General features: G+C 55.8%; 4 protein-coding genes across 4 annotated transcripts; 2 read left to right on the forward strand and 2 right to left on the reverse strand.

Moving 5' to 3' along the window:
- Positions 1 to 2: 2 nt before the first annotated feature.
- On the reverse strand, positions 3 to 2,373 carry SCHCODRAFT_02522087 (uncharacterized protein; the record flags this gene model as incomplete). The annotated part of the gene is made up of 9 exons (XM_003025860.2): positions 3 to 284; positions 344 to 429; positions 488 to 582; positions 657 to 949; positions 1,006 to 1,152; positions 1,230 to 1,390; positions 1,485 to 1,634; positions 1,924 to 2,036; positions 2,090 to 2,373. The coding sequence occupies 9 exons, from the start codon at positions 2,371 to 2,373 to the stop codon at positions 3 to 5; spliced, it is 1,611 nt and encodes a 536-aa protein (XP_003025906.2).
- A 664-nt stretch (positions 2,374 to 3,037) lies between these two features.
- Positions 3,038 to 6,268, reverse strand: SCHCODRAFT_02646001 (uncharacterized protein). The gene is made up of 11 exons (XM_050346473.1): positions 5,738 to 6,268; positions 5,426 to 5,681; positions 5,130 to 5,364; positions 4,894 to 5,078; positions 4,674 to 4,838; positions 4,357 to 4,622; positions 4,210 to 4,304; positions 4,078 to 4,163; positions 3,781 to 4,015; positions 3,566 to 3,729; positions 3,038 to 3,513 (listed from the first exon to the last, which is right to left on the reverse strand). Exons 1-11 carry the CDS (start codon positions 5,983 to 5,985, stop codon positions 3,337 to 3,339), a joined length of 2,112 nt encoding a protein of 703 aa, XP_050196892.1. The 5' UTR covers positions 5,986 to 6,268; the 3' UTR covers positions 3,038 to 3,336.
- A 1,984-nt stretch (positions 6,269 to 8,252) lies between these two features.
- SCHCODRAFT_02754058 (uncharacterized protein) lies at positions 8,253 to 11,484 on the forward strand. Its single transcript, XM_050347289.1, has 11 exons — positions 8,253 to 8,920; positions 8,975 to 9,025; positions 9,079 to 9,268; positions 9,319 to 9,459; positions 9,509 to 9,580; positions 9,634 to 9,750; positions 9,812 to 9,985; positions 10,034 to 10,058; positions 10,116 to 10,664; positions 10,718 to 11,240; positions 11,299 to 11,484. Exons 1-11 carry the CDS (start codon positions 8,291 to 8,293, stop codon positions 11,389 to 11,391), a joined length of 2,565 nt encoding a protein of 854 aa, XP_050196893.1. The 5' UTR covers positions 8,253 to 8,290; the 3' UTR covers positions 11,392 to 11,484.
- A 74-nt stretch (positions 11,485 to 11,558) lies between these two features.
- On the forward strand, positions 11,559 to 12,718 carry SCHCODRAFT_02595103 (ankyrin; the record flags this gene model as incomplete). Its single annotated transcript, XM_003025868.2, has 2 exons — positions 11,559 to 12,132; positions 12,251 to 12,718. The coding sequence occupies 2 exons, from the start codon at positions 11,559 to 11,561 to the stop codon at positions 12,703 to 12,705; spliced, it is 1,029 nt and encodes a 342-aa protein (XP_003025914.1). The 3' UTR covers positions 12,706 to 12,718.
- Positions 12,719 to 13,292: the final 574 nt, after the last annotated feature.

Below are 13,292 nucleotides of genomic sequence, written 5' to 3' on the forward strand. Positions count from 1 at the left end.
CGTCAACTCGCGTCGGGTCGCCAGTTAGATGCGAAGGATTCCCACTCACACGAGCGGGCAAAGTGTCGAAGTCCTGCCAGTGCGCAGGAGCTGATGGGCTCCAAATTGTTCCGCGCAAAGAAGGCGTACGCAATCCCGAACAGCGTATCGATCAGCCCATCGCCGCCCTCGAAGGTCGGGGTAAAAAAGAGCGGGAGGATCGCAAGGTCGTGGATGAAGCACTTGAAGACCTCAATTAGGACGAGCTTGGCCTGTCTCTTCCACGGGGCGGCGGATAGGTCATGCTGCACGATAGGGGAGTTTTTTTAGCACCGAAAGGGGTACATCATATGAACGAACGCACGAGAGGAGCGAGAGGAGCACTTTCGAGTGCATGCAAATGGTGCTTGATGCAGTTTGATACCCTGCGAAGTTGTGCCCGGCCCGGTACTGAGAGATATAGGTTACGGGTGTTCTTCACTGTTACGCGTGGTCTATCGGCGCCTACCGTCGTCCAACGTCGCCAGATTCTCCCGTATCTCGCGCTGCGCGCGCCCGAGGCCGCCAATCCACGCCAGGCGCGCGTGCATATTATCAAAGAAACTGTGCGTCTCGACGTCAGATATCGTTGAATGGCGGATACTCCCAAGCGCGAAGTACTCTGCACGACGACGCACAGTTGAAGAGTCTCCTGGATGAATTCAGGCTGCTGGAAGGTCTTGAGGGCGCGGACCAAGTCGTCCACAGCATCCAAGAGCGGGTGAGGAAGGTTCATGTTGCTCAGACGCAGTTGTGTGGGCAATACGCCATATCTCGACCGAATAAAAAGTCCAAATAGTGCATCCCGCGCAGAAAGCTCCTCGCACGTCGTGGCGATCATCACGTCGAGCCGCGCCTTCGATGAACTCTCGGCGTCACCCGGGAGCTGTGACATATCCGAGGACTGCGACCCGTCTGAGGAGGCACGGCCCTGGGCGGCAATGACAAGATTCAGATCACACTTCAAGAATAAGGCAAAATGATCACCGTCGATGTGAGCTCGTCGATCAGCTTGCGTATCCGCGCCACCATATCCCTCGCGAGTGCCTCCCGATTAGGAATATGGATCGTATGCGCATTCAAGGTTTCGAGCACTGTTGCCTCGTCTCTCAAGTACCGGATCTCGCGAGGGCACTGCAGATTAGATATGAGTATAGAGCCTACCACTGGATCCAACGCGCCCAGTCTAACCGGATTCACGCGATACAGACCTCGATGATATGATCCATCTGCGCAAGTATGTGGATGATATACTGCCCTCTGTTCTCGTACGCCTTCTCGTCGTCCAGCATCTTGCGCGCCAGGCACAGGAGGGCGTTCCAAGCCAGCAGCCACTTGTGGGTTTCCTCATGGGTCTGCTCTAGCTGGTATACTGCGTGCGTGATAGATGGGTTTGCGACTGGTGGGGAAAACGGCATATCATCAGAAACGCGCGCGAGAGCTGGAAGAGGGGAAGAGAGACATACCGCGAGTCGTGTAGGTAACGCATAGGCAGATTATGACAATACCCAGCGAGAACGCGAGGGCGTGGTACGGGAAGCAGGCAATTTGTCCGCGATAGTCGGTGAGTCCTCGGCGGAAAGTGACTGCCCAGTACGAGAGGGCCCAGGAGTGCGCTATATAGGTGAAGAGGAGGAGGGTGTGGCCTAGTGTTAAGCACAGTGAAGAGAGCTTTTCAAAAAATCTGGAGGTCGACTTCCTCGGCTGTGAAGATCAGAATGTGGGCTAGAAGATCAATTTGAGGACAACGTACCAAAGGTATCTCCTTGCAGACCTCAAGACCGTGCGTGATAGCGTCACACATGCGTCCCAGAACCAATCGGTCGTCGTGCAACTCGGTCGGTCGGATGAAGTCTAGAGAAGATAAGACACGAGAACCGCGATGAAGTATTCGTTGCAACCCACACTGCTTCCAGCGAGTCCTTGTTCGAAGCTCAAGGTAACACGCCGCGATTTCTTCTTGCGCGACGCCAAAGCCTGCGAGCCACACGAGCCAGTCCCGCACCTCTTCATGAAGACTGTACAGTGCCATGTTAGCTCAGTACTCTGTCGCGCATTTTTTTCGACTCACTGCGTCGTGAACACGTCGCCTGGGGCCGGGAGATCGCCCATCCTCCTGGTGAGATATTTCACCTGCGCGTTGGCCTCGTTCCTCAGCATATCCGCGCCCGTGACGTTATATGAGCGGCCTCCCAGCACGTGCTTGCATCCGATCTCACAGTCTTGGTTGCCGAGGGGTCTGAGCGCGTCCGTGAGAAAAGCTAAGGCGGCGGGTGGCTCGTTCTTAGGCAACAGGGGTGGGTACGCCTCATCTAGTAGAGCCCCATCGGGCAGAAGGACCATTCTTCTGTTCATGGTGAGTCGCGATGAAGGAATGCGGTGGGTAAATGCTGTCTATACAGACGCAAACGCAAGCTCGCAGCGCTTGCGAGATTCTTATAGAGCTCGCAGTACGTGAGGAGCTTCGAGGTTCGTCGGCCTACAGAATTGGCGATGGGTGTGAAAGTCAGGCCAGGATCGTGCTGGGTGCACGGTGCGATGAGCGGGAGGTTGGTACACGCCAAGTAGCAACAAGCGCCGACTCATGGGCTTCCCATTATGCTGCTTGACACGTGTCGAAATACGCACGTACCTTCACACCGCTGGCGGGCGCCAGGATTTCAAGAACCTCCGGCCCTCAGATAAGACCCTGATATATGTGCCTGATCTTCAAATATGGACCGGGGTCCTGTGAGCGTCGTGGGTGTCTAGTCTGGGATCCACGCAATCTTGTGTGGGCGCCTACCGCCTCATGAGGTACACGTGCTTTCTGGTCTATACAGCGCCTTCCGAATCCTCACGATGAAGCAGAGTTCGCGGTCCTCCTCTTTCAGAAGTTCGGAGTAAGAAGGGCTTGCGCTCAGGCAGTACTACCCGAAGCCGCTACTCGGTCGGCGGTCGTCGATGCAAAGGGCGATCTCGACCATGTTGGCGCCACATAGTGCCCGGACCTGTCACGTGTAGGGTGAAAGTCAGCGGCAGCCTTTGGATCTCGACTCTGTACCACATTCAGTACGCATTCCGAGTCTCATGCGAGCAGTTAATTCCGATCGAAATACCCCTCGAGCTATCAGATTTCAAACTCGCTGAAGCGACGTAAAGTCAAGAGGCTCATTCGTAGCCTCGACTCATCTCCCGCCCAGCGCCCTCTCCTGCTCACCCAACGATGAGGACGGGCTAAATAGATCTTTACAGTTCATGATCGTAGACCAATGACACGGAGGTGCTAACCATAAGGCAACATATAATGAGTACTCTGAGAGTGCGGAATGGCGCCTTTCATTGCACATCCGCAAGTAGGTGCTTCCCAGTCCTAAAAGCTGGATAGCGTTCGTCGATAATTTCGCGCACGACATTCGCCTGGGAGTACACTTTGCCTTGCTTGAAGGATGCTCGCTTCCCGTCGAGCGCCCTCGCAAGCGAGACCTGAATGGAGGGTTGAGCGGCGCTCAAAACCTGCAGGAATCGTACATCAGAGGCGGCATGCGTCTGAGAGGTATGAACTTACGCTATCCATGAGCATACGTACGGTATAATCTGTGCTCTCCGAGTCGCTCGTCGGCTCGTCGATGGCCACCTGCAGCGCCTTCCAGCCGAGGATATGGTATTGCGCGAGGCGCTCGAGGCGCGCCGCAGCGTTAGTTGCTTTGTGTACCTCGCGACTCCTGCAGTCTGCGCGCGCTAGTCAATGTCCCATAAGCCGCATCGACAAAAAATGCTCACATCCGGTAGCCAAGTCGTACAGCCCCTTCAGCGCCAGGTCTCCGGACGGACCGATCGTGACCCTCAGAAGGATGTTATACGCCAAGCCGACGACACCTTCGACTATACGGCTCTCTGACGTCGGCACAATGAACAAGGGGAGATGGGCCAGGGCGTATCGGCAAGGTTTGAACGCCTCGGTAGCTATGAGCTTCCTCCTATCATCCGCGCTCAGGTTGGCCGTAAGCAGGTCGCGCTGTCAAAGGACGAGAGTCAGCGAAGGTATAGACACAGTTTACAGCTCTAGCGGAAACCCACAGAAGAAGGCGGAGGCGCGACGGATAGAGCACTCAAATAGTGGCCGATGATTTTGGACAGATGCTGTAGATTCTCGCGCGTGGGTTCTAGGGAAGGTTGAGTGCGAGCTTTCAAGGCAAACAGCTCACACACCTCGTCGATGAAGCTCTATATGCGCCTGAATATCAGCTTGCGCGCGCCCGAGCCCGCCGACCCAGGCCAAGCGCAGATGCGTATTGCGGACCATACTATGCGCTCGTCAGTTCCCGGATACGCAATCGTGTCACATTCGATACGCACTTCTGCAGAGTGGTCGGGAATGGTTCCAACCCTTGAAGGGCGGCGACCACATCGTAGATGGACTCGGTGAGCTCATTGGAATAGCGCGTCGCGGGCTCGACGCGCAGCCACGGTATGCCCGTGTATGACGCGGGACCGAGGATTTTGAAGAACGGGTCGTGGAAGCCCAGAGCATTGCAGATACACAAAAGTACCGCTTCCATCTCAGCTCGATGCCTTGCTTGAGGGTCTTGGACTGCGACGGCTGTAGAGGCGTCCCGCAGTGACTTCGGACAATAAGCAGCTATGCATAGCACGAAGACGGCCTCATCGCTCACTGTATGATCCTCTTTGTCCTCGTCTTCGGGCGGGATGAATGAACTGATGCGAGATACTATCTCCACCATGAGCTCGTGGCCGTCTTCAAGAGAGAGAATGCTGCCGTGAGTGGATTCCAGAGTTGTCTTCCCCGGGTACGGGGGCCCATACTTGGGATGATAGGGCTGTGAGAAGAGGTAAGCTGCCGGTCCGCGATGACGGACCATCAAAGCTGCTCACCGTCATCCGCGGGTCGACGAGGTCAAATATCCGGCGCATGTTCCCCAGAACGACCTCGTCCATATCCTCATCGGCAAGGACCCTCTCTGTCAGCGCCAACAAAGTCTTCCATAAAAGGGACCACTGGCGTGAGCTCGCGCGCAGCCGCTCTATATCCGACGTTGCCCTTTCCGATGGTGAGCAGACTAGGGCACTTTAGAGACAGGCTCGACGCGCTAGATGGGGATACAACGTACTTGCGCGATTATCGTACACCATGAGCAGCCATGCGATGGGGGAGAGGACGGCGACGGTCAGCAAACCCATGCGCACCTGCTCTAGACTCGCGACCGCGTTGACAAGCCCGCCGATGCGATAGGCGACGCATAGCACGGGCAAGAAGAACAGATGCAGCTCGTAGGCTAGACGCGCAATGAGAAGGACGGGCGAGTGCGGAACCAACTGCTTTTGGACCAGTTTTGCAGTTCTGGGCTGATGTCCATCGGGGTCAGAGTTTGACGGGCGCTAGAGATGTGATGAAGGGGAGCCGCACCTTGGGGACGCGGTCGAGGGCCTCGATGCTTCGCTGGACGGCATTGCGAAGGCGAAGGACCATCAGCCGCTCGTCCTCTCTCGTGGTGTACCCGATAGGGCTTGGCTCGGGTTGGAGGAACGAGAACCTCGGAGGCTTGGGCGTAGGCGCCCATCGCGCGCATTTGCGGAAATCGGCGTAGCGCACTTCGAGGTCATGCTGTGCGACACCGAAGACCGTACCCCATACGATCCAGTCCCGTGCCTCGCCGCGCAGGCTGCAGAAGACGGGGTCAGGAGGTCACCGGGTGACGCGATGAGTTCGCGCACGCACTGCTTCGTGTACGACCCGCGATTAATTTGCGTGTCGTCGCGCAAGATCTCGGCGAGGGACTTCAACAGATACTCGGCGTCTCCCCTTGCGTCCGGAACGGCGTGCGCGAGGGCCCACGGGTCCGATTTGGTCAAGGCGTAGTCGCACGCGATCCGGCGGTCATCAGCGTCGAGAGCGCCCAGTACCCCCGCGAGAAAGTCCCGCGCGCAGATATCATCGCTAGAGTCATGTTGTAGTCCGGTCGACATGACGGGTGAAGGCAAGGATGTGCGGCGCTTAGCATCGTGGACTTAAGCGCCATCACGAATTCACACGCCCGTCTTATGTCAGTCCCTCGGGGAGCAAAATATGCTTCCGTGATGTCCCCAGGACGTTGAACTCTCACCTGCGATGGTGAGGCAGGTATACGGCCTCTGCATACGCGTGGCAGCGCATCGCATAGATATACAAATCACGGTACAAAGGCAGCACAGCCCAAGCGGGCTCGTAAATGCTCTTCAAACGTCTTTTCGCCCGATATGATGAGGCTGCAATGACTATTGACTGCGCTGTTAGCGTCCCCTCCCTATAGACCATGCAGCGCAAGATCGAAATCGACAGGAATCACTCACCGTCGTCGGATATGCGCTAGGATATGCGGCCGTTGTTTGCGATGCAGCGAACCTCTCTGTCTATTTTGGAAAGAATATCTCGAGGTAGAAGGCGTCCAGAAAAGAGAGAGGGTATGTCTGGCGACATATCTAGCGGTCCTGAGGAAACAAAACGAGGGATCCCGAGGTGAGGCACGCGGTGGATGGCGACGAACATGATGTATGGCGAGGGACACCAGAGAGGGAGAGGGAAAAGGATCATCTCATTCAGGACTTGCAGCGGAGAGTCAGACGGGTCGCTTCTGAGTGTGCGACGAAGGCAACGCCGCCGAACGCACGACATGACGGTGAACGACTAGAGGACAAGCGTGACTCACACGAATACGTCATAATCCAAATGGAGACGAACCACAGTTGCCCATGCCAAGCCTAGCCAAATAGAACGCCCTTTGTTCTTGCCGTCATCTTGCGATCGTCCTTGTCTCAGGATCGCTCGAGTCTCTCATCTTTCGCTCTTTTCCTGTATATCTCCTCAATACTGCATTTTGTCTCCACATATGCCCTAACCCTCTCTGTCTGGCGTTATCTTCCAGGATACTGGCGATCGAGCGAACCAGTACTTTCATCTCCGTGTCGCTTCTCTGCATCCTTCGAGTATATCGAAGGATAGGGATGTGAAGTGGACGTGAACACGCCCCGTTTGAGAGGTTCCGACAAGCTTGACGTGCAGAAGCGGAGGAGGCTTCCTCATCCGTACGTGACAGCGCCCTACCTTGCTTCCTGTCGACTGATCCTGCGCAGAGTTCAGCTTGAGCAAGACCGCCACTCATGAATCACAAACTCCATAAAGCCACCTTAACTGAAATCTCTATGGAAGCCCCCTTTGTCCTTCGCTCTCGTCAATCGTTCTAGACGCGCGCGTCGGCAATCCCGCATTCCCGATCACCTTCAGCCTCGCCCACCCCCCCAGCCCCCTCAATCTCACCCGGAAGACATACATCAACGCATTCTCGTACTCCGTGCATATCTACATCCCGCTCGAGAAAACAGCTGACTCGCAAGGCTGTCAAGTATTGGCGCGAACCCTCTTACGGAGGTGACGTACCGCCCGCGACCACTGCCCGACCAATAGCCTTAGCCACGCGTCACTGACGACCGCTACATTCTCACAGCGACAACTGACATCCATCTTCCGACGACTGCAGCGTCCTTCCGTCCTTCATCGTCGTTACGATAGACCCTCGGGACGCGCTACGGCGCCGCCGCGCACTTAGTCATGATCAACAGGTTGTCGTCGTGTTGCTTGTCGCGGTCCACCTCACGGGCTTGCAACGAGCCTCCAAAGGGTGGTGAAGGCTCAGAACGCATGGACCGAGAGCTGTTCATCAACTGACCGAACTCCTACGCTGGGCGAGGACTGTACGTGTACTGCAGAGGTTAGGGGAGCCGGGTCCTGTCTTTCCAGTCGACGTGTCAGACGGAGAGTATGTACGCCGGTCGAATACTGCATTGATGTACTCATTGTAAGAGGTATAATTTTGAGATGATAATCGTTTTTCTCAATCCTGTTGGGCTCGTCGCTTCTGTTGCGTATACTCACCCGCCAGTTTTCAATGCCCTCTGCCTATCCAGCACCTCTACAAGTAGCACCTTCGATCAAAGCAGTTCAATAACAAGCCTTCCTGCACGTTGCCACCGCAAAATTCCGAATGTATCCTTAACAGACGCCTCGACTCTCGTAGGTAAGTAGTCGAGGGGCGGTGTTCTAGCTATCGATGACGCTATCCACAGAGTTCTAACGCTGACGCCCAGTCAGTGCGGCCGGACACAATACGGACCATGTGGCGACATCACTGATCGCACCGCTGTGGGTGATTCACCGCCTTGCTGATCGCACACCTTCGCCTTCTTGACCCAAGCTCTCATCGCAAAGCATATAGCGCTTATCGTCAAGTCTTTAACTATGATGGCGTATCCAGCTGCGCCTCAGTCCATGCTCTCAGTCTGGCTCGATCGACTCGATCCGCGCAATTGGGGGCGTGGTCGCTCAGCAAGTTTGATCAATCTCGTTCGCGCGTCGTTCGCGCTAGCCGTGCCTGCTCGTCCGGGAGTCTCTGGCCTTCGATTCTCAGCTACGCTGGACGACATCGTCCCTGCCTCCAGAAGCCCGCACCCCTCTCCTACGAACGCCCTTGATCAGTCGGACTCACCTCGTCCCGCGGCGCCTGGTCCTCCGCTCGTGCTTTTGGCCACTGAGCCAGTTCCTGTGCCCGAATTCGCGCCCGCGGCTGTCCAGGGGCAGGGATCGCCTCCAGGCGGGAACTCACAGCCTCAGGCCTCGAACGTTAATGACCCCATGGTTCGCCTGTGGGAGGATGCGGTCAAGGAATATCAGGAGAGCGCGGGTGTCAATTTCTCTGTCGACCCTCTGCCCTTTTGTTCCGCGGCAGACATTGACGAGTATGTTCGTGGCCAAGAGGTGCAGTTTAAGGTCTTCCGCGATGATGGTCCGCAATGGCTGCGCGAGCGCCTGCTGCCAGTTGCGACCGTGCTAGCAAACCTTTGCGATGGCATTGGAAACTCGCTCGCATCCGTAAGCCTCAAATGCATGTATGGCGGTCCTGGTTGCTGACCGCGTTTCCCGCAGGCTTTTCCCCCGGGCCCAGTCATTTTCTCGGCGATTGGACTTCTACTCAAGGTGCATCGGTCGCTTTCTGGTGCGCGTACGATTGCTTAAAGAAGAGCTATGAGGCGTCAACCGTCGCTCACAACGAGTTTGAAGCGGTCTGTGACGCGTTCGACGAGATCAAGTCACGAATCTCCCTCATCAATAGCGTGATCGAAGGGCACACCCTCGTCCGGGAGGCCTCTGTTCAGCTCCTCGTCCAAGTCCTGAAAATCTTTGGTGCTGTGTCGAAGATGAGGAAGGCGGGTCGCTTTCGTAGGTCCCGTAGTGAGATCTGTATGATGGAGGCTTAATGCGCGTTCCAGGTGTGTGGCTGCAAGGTATACAAAGCGCAAAGCCGTTATCGGAGGCTTTGGCGAACTTGGGCAAGCTCGGAACGCGCCAGCACGAGAGGATCGCCGCTGTGACACTCGAAGTAGTTACAGAACTCGCCTCGAGTCTAGCCTGTGCGCAAAGTCATCATACATCGGTCTAACTTGCTGAACACATGTCCAGCGGGGCGTGACGATCGGACTACAGTATGCTTATGCATGGAGCGGGTAGCAAACCTTGCCCATGAGATACAAGGTATGATCTCGCGTATTGCCAGGTCGAAACATTACTGATTGACCTCCGCATAGCGAACGTAGAAGCGGGAAACGCCCAAGCTATCGAGGAGATCCACAAGAACAGGGAAATTGTAAGACTGTCAAAGGATGCTATCGTTAGGGCTTCGAGCGATATTGTAGCCATCAAAGGTATCCAAAACTCTGTTTGTAGTGAATTGAGGCGCGCTGCTGATGTTCTCGTGTTTGTCAGATACTGCGGCTATTGACAAGATCCTGGAATGGCTCCAGTATCGTGACTCATCCGAGAAGTTGAGTAGATTACTGAACGACCGCGTCCCCTCTACCGGAATGTGGTTCCTCAATGGTCGCGCATTCGCTGATTTCAAGAAGGGCACCGTAACGTCGCTATTGCTACATGGAACAGGTAATGCTCTGTATGTTCGCAGAATTTTCCCAACTGATTTGATTTTAGCTGGCTGCGGTAAAAGCACTATGATGTGAGTAATGACCTAGCGTCAGAGCAGTGGCTATTGGTAACGCCTGACGCCTACCAGTGCCGCTGCTTTTCAAGATCTCCAGCATTATTGCGGGTCCCACCGTAGGGATGCTATCGTGCTCGTCTATTTCTTCGATATCACGAATCGCGCAGATCGACAAACAGCGGACTCGCTCATCTCGTCATTTCTCTGCCAACTGGCCTTGCGGAGCTCAGACACGGCTACTTTTCTGCTCGCGCACCGTCTCAAAGCAATGATGCGCGGGCACACGACTCTGGAAGAAAAGAAAGACCTACTTTCAGGGCTACTTCGCTCGCGACGCTCCCCAATCTACGTTCTTGTCGATGCGCTTGACGAAAGCGATATGACAAAGATCCTCCCAATTCTGCGATGGTTGCAAAGCCACCAGGCAACTTCGCTCCTGATAACGGCTCGTGCCCTTGACGGTCGAGCAGCCCTACGCGCCTCCGTAATCCACATGGATGGCGTTCACGACGACGTGTCCATATTAATTGACAACGCTATGAGGAAGCCTGATGGTTTACTCGCTGGAGTCGCGGAATCTACGGGCCTGCGCCGCACTTTACGGCATGGAGCTGGTGGGAAGTGAGTGACCATGTGGTCGATTAATCTGTTGTAATGCTGATTATATCCTCAAGCCTCAGATGGGTGTCACTCATCATTGACGAGCTAGCACCTGTGGCCGAGAGTCCCTCAGACGTCATCCTTCTTCTCAAGTACCTTCCGCAGTCCCTTGAAGACGTATATATGCAGCGCCTAAACTCCATCAAACCTCCCCTGCGACGCAAAGTGAAGATCTTGCTCGCGTGGCTCATCACTCGCGGGGCGCCCATGAGTCTGACAGCCTTCGCGCAGCTGCAGGCCTTTATATATCCTGCGGGATGTGACATGCCGATCTACGACAGCTCACTAGTGCCGTCTATGCAGTCCGCGGGAAGGGCGGTCGACTCAATGTTTATCACCGTAAACACTGGCAGCAATCTCGTCTCCGTCGCACACGCGTCCGTGCAACAGTTCTTTCAGAATTTACCACCAGCGTCGCCATTTTACATCAGGCAGGCTGATCACGCACTCATGGCTCGCATGTGCCTTGCGTATGTCGCTGCCTGCGCCAAGCTTGCCGAGCGAGAACAACCCGCCGTCACGCTTACTGATGTGCTCGTGCGCGACGAGGGGAGAATCACAGTTCAGATGCCCCCCTTTACGGAGTTCATGGCAGAAAGGCAAGCTTCCGAGCCTTGGTATCACAATTGGGTCGCCAGCATCGAGCGGGCAGGAGATGACCACTATCGCTCTCTCGAGCAAGACGTAATTCACACATTCGACGGACTGAGACGTCACCGACAAGTGGTGGATTGTCTTACTGCCAATACACGCCGCGCGTGCCTCCGAGGGAACGAACGCCTGGTCGAGCTTCTTCTCGATGTAGGAAGCCGCATGCAGAACACGGGCTCTTCGGACGACGATTTGAGCCAGTCTATGCTCGAGTGGGCGGCGTCCCGAGGACTTATCAGGATCTGTCGTCTGCTCATTGACCGAGGAGCAGACATTGACCCTCTAGGCGGTCCAAGTCCGCTCTGTAGCGCTGCAGTTCAGGGCCACGCAGAGATCGTACGGCTATTGCTCGACCAGCCGCGACGTTTGGACATAGAAGGGCACGATAGTTGGACGCCCCTTCATGAGGCGTGCCAAAAAGGATATTTCGAAACAGCGAGCGTGCTTGTCTCTCGGGGCGCAAATGTCAACGCTCTGACGCCCTGTGGTCGAACGCCGCTGCATCTGGCTTGCTCTGGCGTCTGCGATGGCAGCTTGGGATTGGTGAAGCTGCTTCTTGATCAGCCGGGGGTGATCATCGACGCCTTCGCTTCCCCATGCGGAACTCCCTTGCACTGTGCGGTATGGCATCGTAGCAGCAAGACCGCCGCCTTGCTCCTCGCCCGAGGCGCCGATGTCAATGCCACGATGTCATATCCCGCCGACGGTCGAATTCTCAGCGGTGCGATCAAAAGAGTTGACCTCGATGCGCCAACAAGAGAAATTCTCGCTGTTTATGGTGGAATGATAGTGGAGCTATTGACGCGTCCACCGACAAGGTAAGCAATGTGTGTTCTCAGAATCTTTGATCCCTAACATCCCAGATAGCATCTTGTATATTCATCAGTCACCAAGAGTCCCCGATCTTTGTGGAAGAACAGATCTTACCCCCCTTCACCTCGCCTGTCGGATAAATTGCCCTCAGTCTGTCAGTCTTCTATGCGATGCAGGAGCGAACAGAGAGGCTCGGGATTCTTCCTTAGAGTATGCCGCGCTCGCCGGCAGCGAGGAAGCATTGCGCACCCTTCTTCGCTGTGGCGCCAACCCAAGGTCTCGTGCAAGCAACGGAATCGACGTGCTGAATATGATCAATTCCGGAATGGCTTGGTTCAACAACGCGGCGAAAGAGGAACGGATCCGTGAGATGCTGCTGCGGGCTGGAGCGACGAAGGATACGCCAGAAGTCGATGCGCCGTCGTCTTCTGGGGACAAGATTGGGGCGCTACGCAACGAGTTGCCCTTCGCCGACTGCGAGAGAGACGAGCGGACTGTCGAAGAGAGCGCAGAGGGTTGTGGAGAAAAGGGCGCGTGACGCCTCGGTGAGCCAGCCACTCACTGACATACACCGGTAAAGGTCGAACTAGAGATATTGAATTCCGCCACCCACTCGCGTGTTGACATACCTCTAGGGGTGACCCGGCTGGACGGAGAGAAGGGTGTGGATCGATGACGTGGAAGACCGCCTCTGCGAAGTTAGTCATTTCCCGCGCTTGAAATTGTACCCCTATACGGACAACGTCTGTGATATATATGCCGGGCGTACTGTGATATGCCTTGAGTATCGTGTTGATTCGGCTCACCCGCTTGCCTCACCTTCCTTCCCACCTCCCACCCTTCCTTCCATCCATCCCTTCCTCCTTCCTCCTTCCACCTTATCCTCCTTACTCGCCCCCAACCCTCCTCGCACCTTTTTCTATCCTCCTCCACATATCTGACCCCGGACGCACCCGCCTTACGCACTTCGCTCATCGTCATGGGCCGCCGCTTCCACTCGACGGTCGACCTCATCGGAGGATGCGAACACCCACGACCAACGAAGGGGGGAGGCGAACCTCATACGCTCGTTGGGAGAACCTCCTACGCTCGTGGTTGTCAGGGAGCGAGTCGAGATTGACTCCG

This window comes from Schizophyllum commune, assembly GCF_000143185.2.
Source record: "Schizophyllum commune H4-8 unplaced genomic scaffold SCHCOscaffold_20, whole genome shotgun sequence".
Taxonomy (NCBI): Eukaryota; Fungi; Basidiomycota; class Agaricomycetes; order Agaricales; family Schizophyllaceae; genus Schizophyllum; species Schizophyllum commune.

Coding starts and splice junctions, on each gene's coding strand:
- SCHCODRAFT_02646001 (XM_050346473.1), bottom strand. CDS start 5,985: ATGTCGACCGGACTACAACATGACTCTAGCGATGATATCTGCGCGCGG. Junction 5,079..5,129: donor GGTGTACGATAATCGCGCAA/GTACGTTGTATC, acceptor AAAGTGCCCTAG/TCTGCTCACCATCGGAAAGG. Junction 4,305..4,356: donor TTCCCGACCACTCTGCAGAA/GTGCGTATCGAA, acceptor ACGAGCGCATAG/TATGGTCCGCAATACGCATC.
- SCHCODRAFT_02754058 (XM_050347289.1), top strand. CDS start 8,291: ATGATGGCGTATCCAGCTGCGCCTCAGTCCATGCTCTCAGTCTGGCTC. Junction 9,026..9,078: donor CGATTGGACTTCTACTCAAG/GTGCATCGGTCG, acceptor AAGAGCTATGAG/GCGTCAACCGTCGCTCACAA. Junction 9,460..9,508: donor ACTCGCCTCGAGTCTAGCCT/GTGCGCAAAGTC, acceptor ACACATGTCCAG/CGGGGCGTGACGATCGGACT.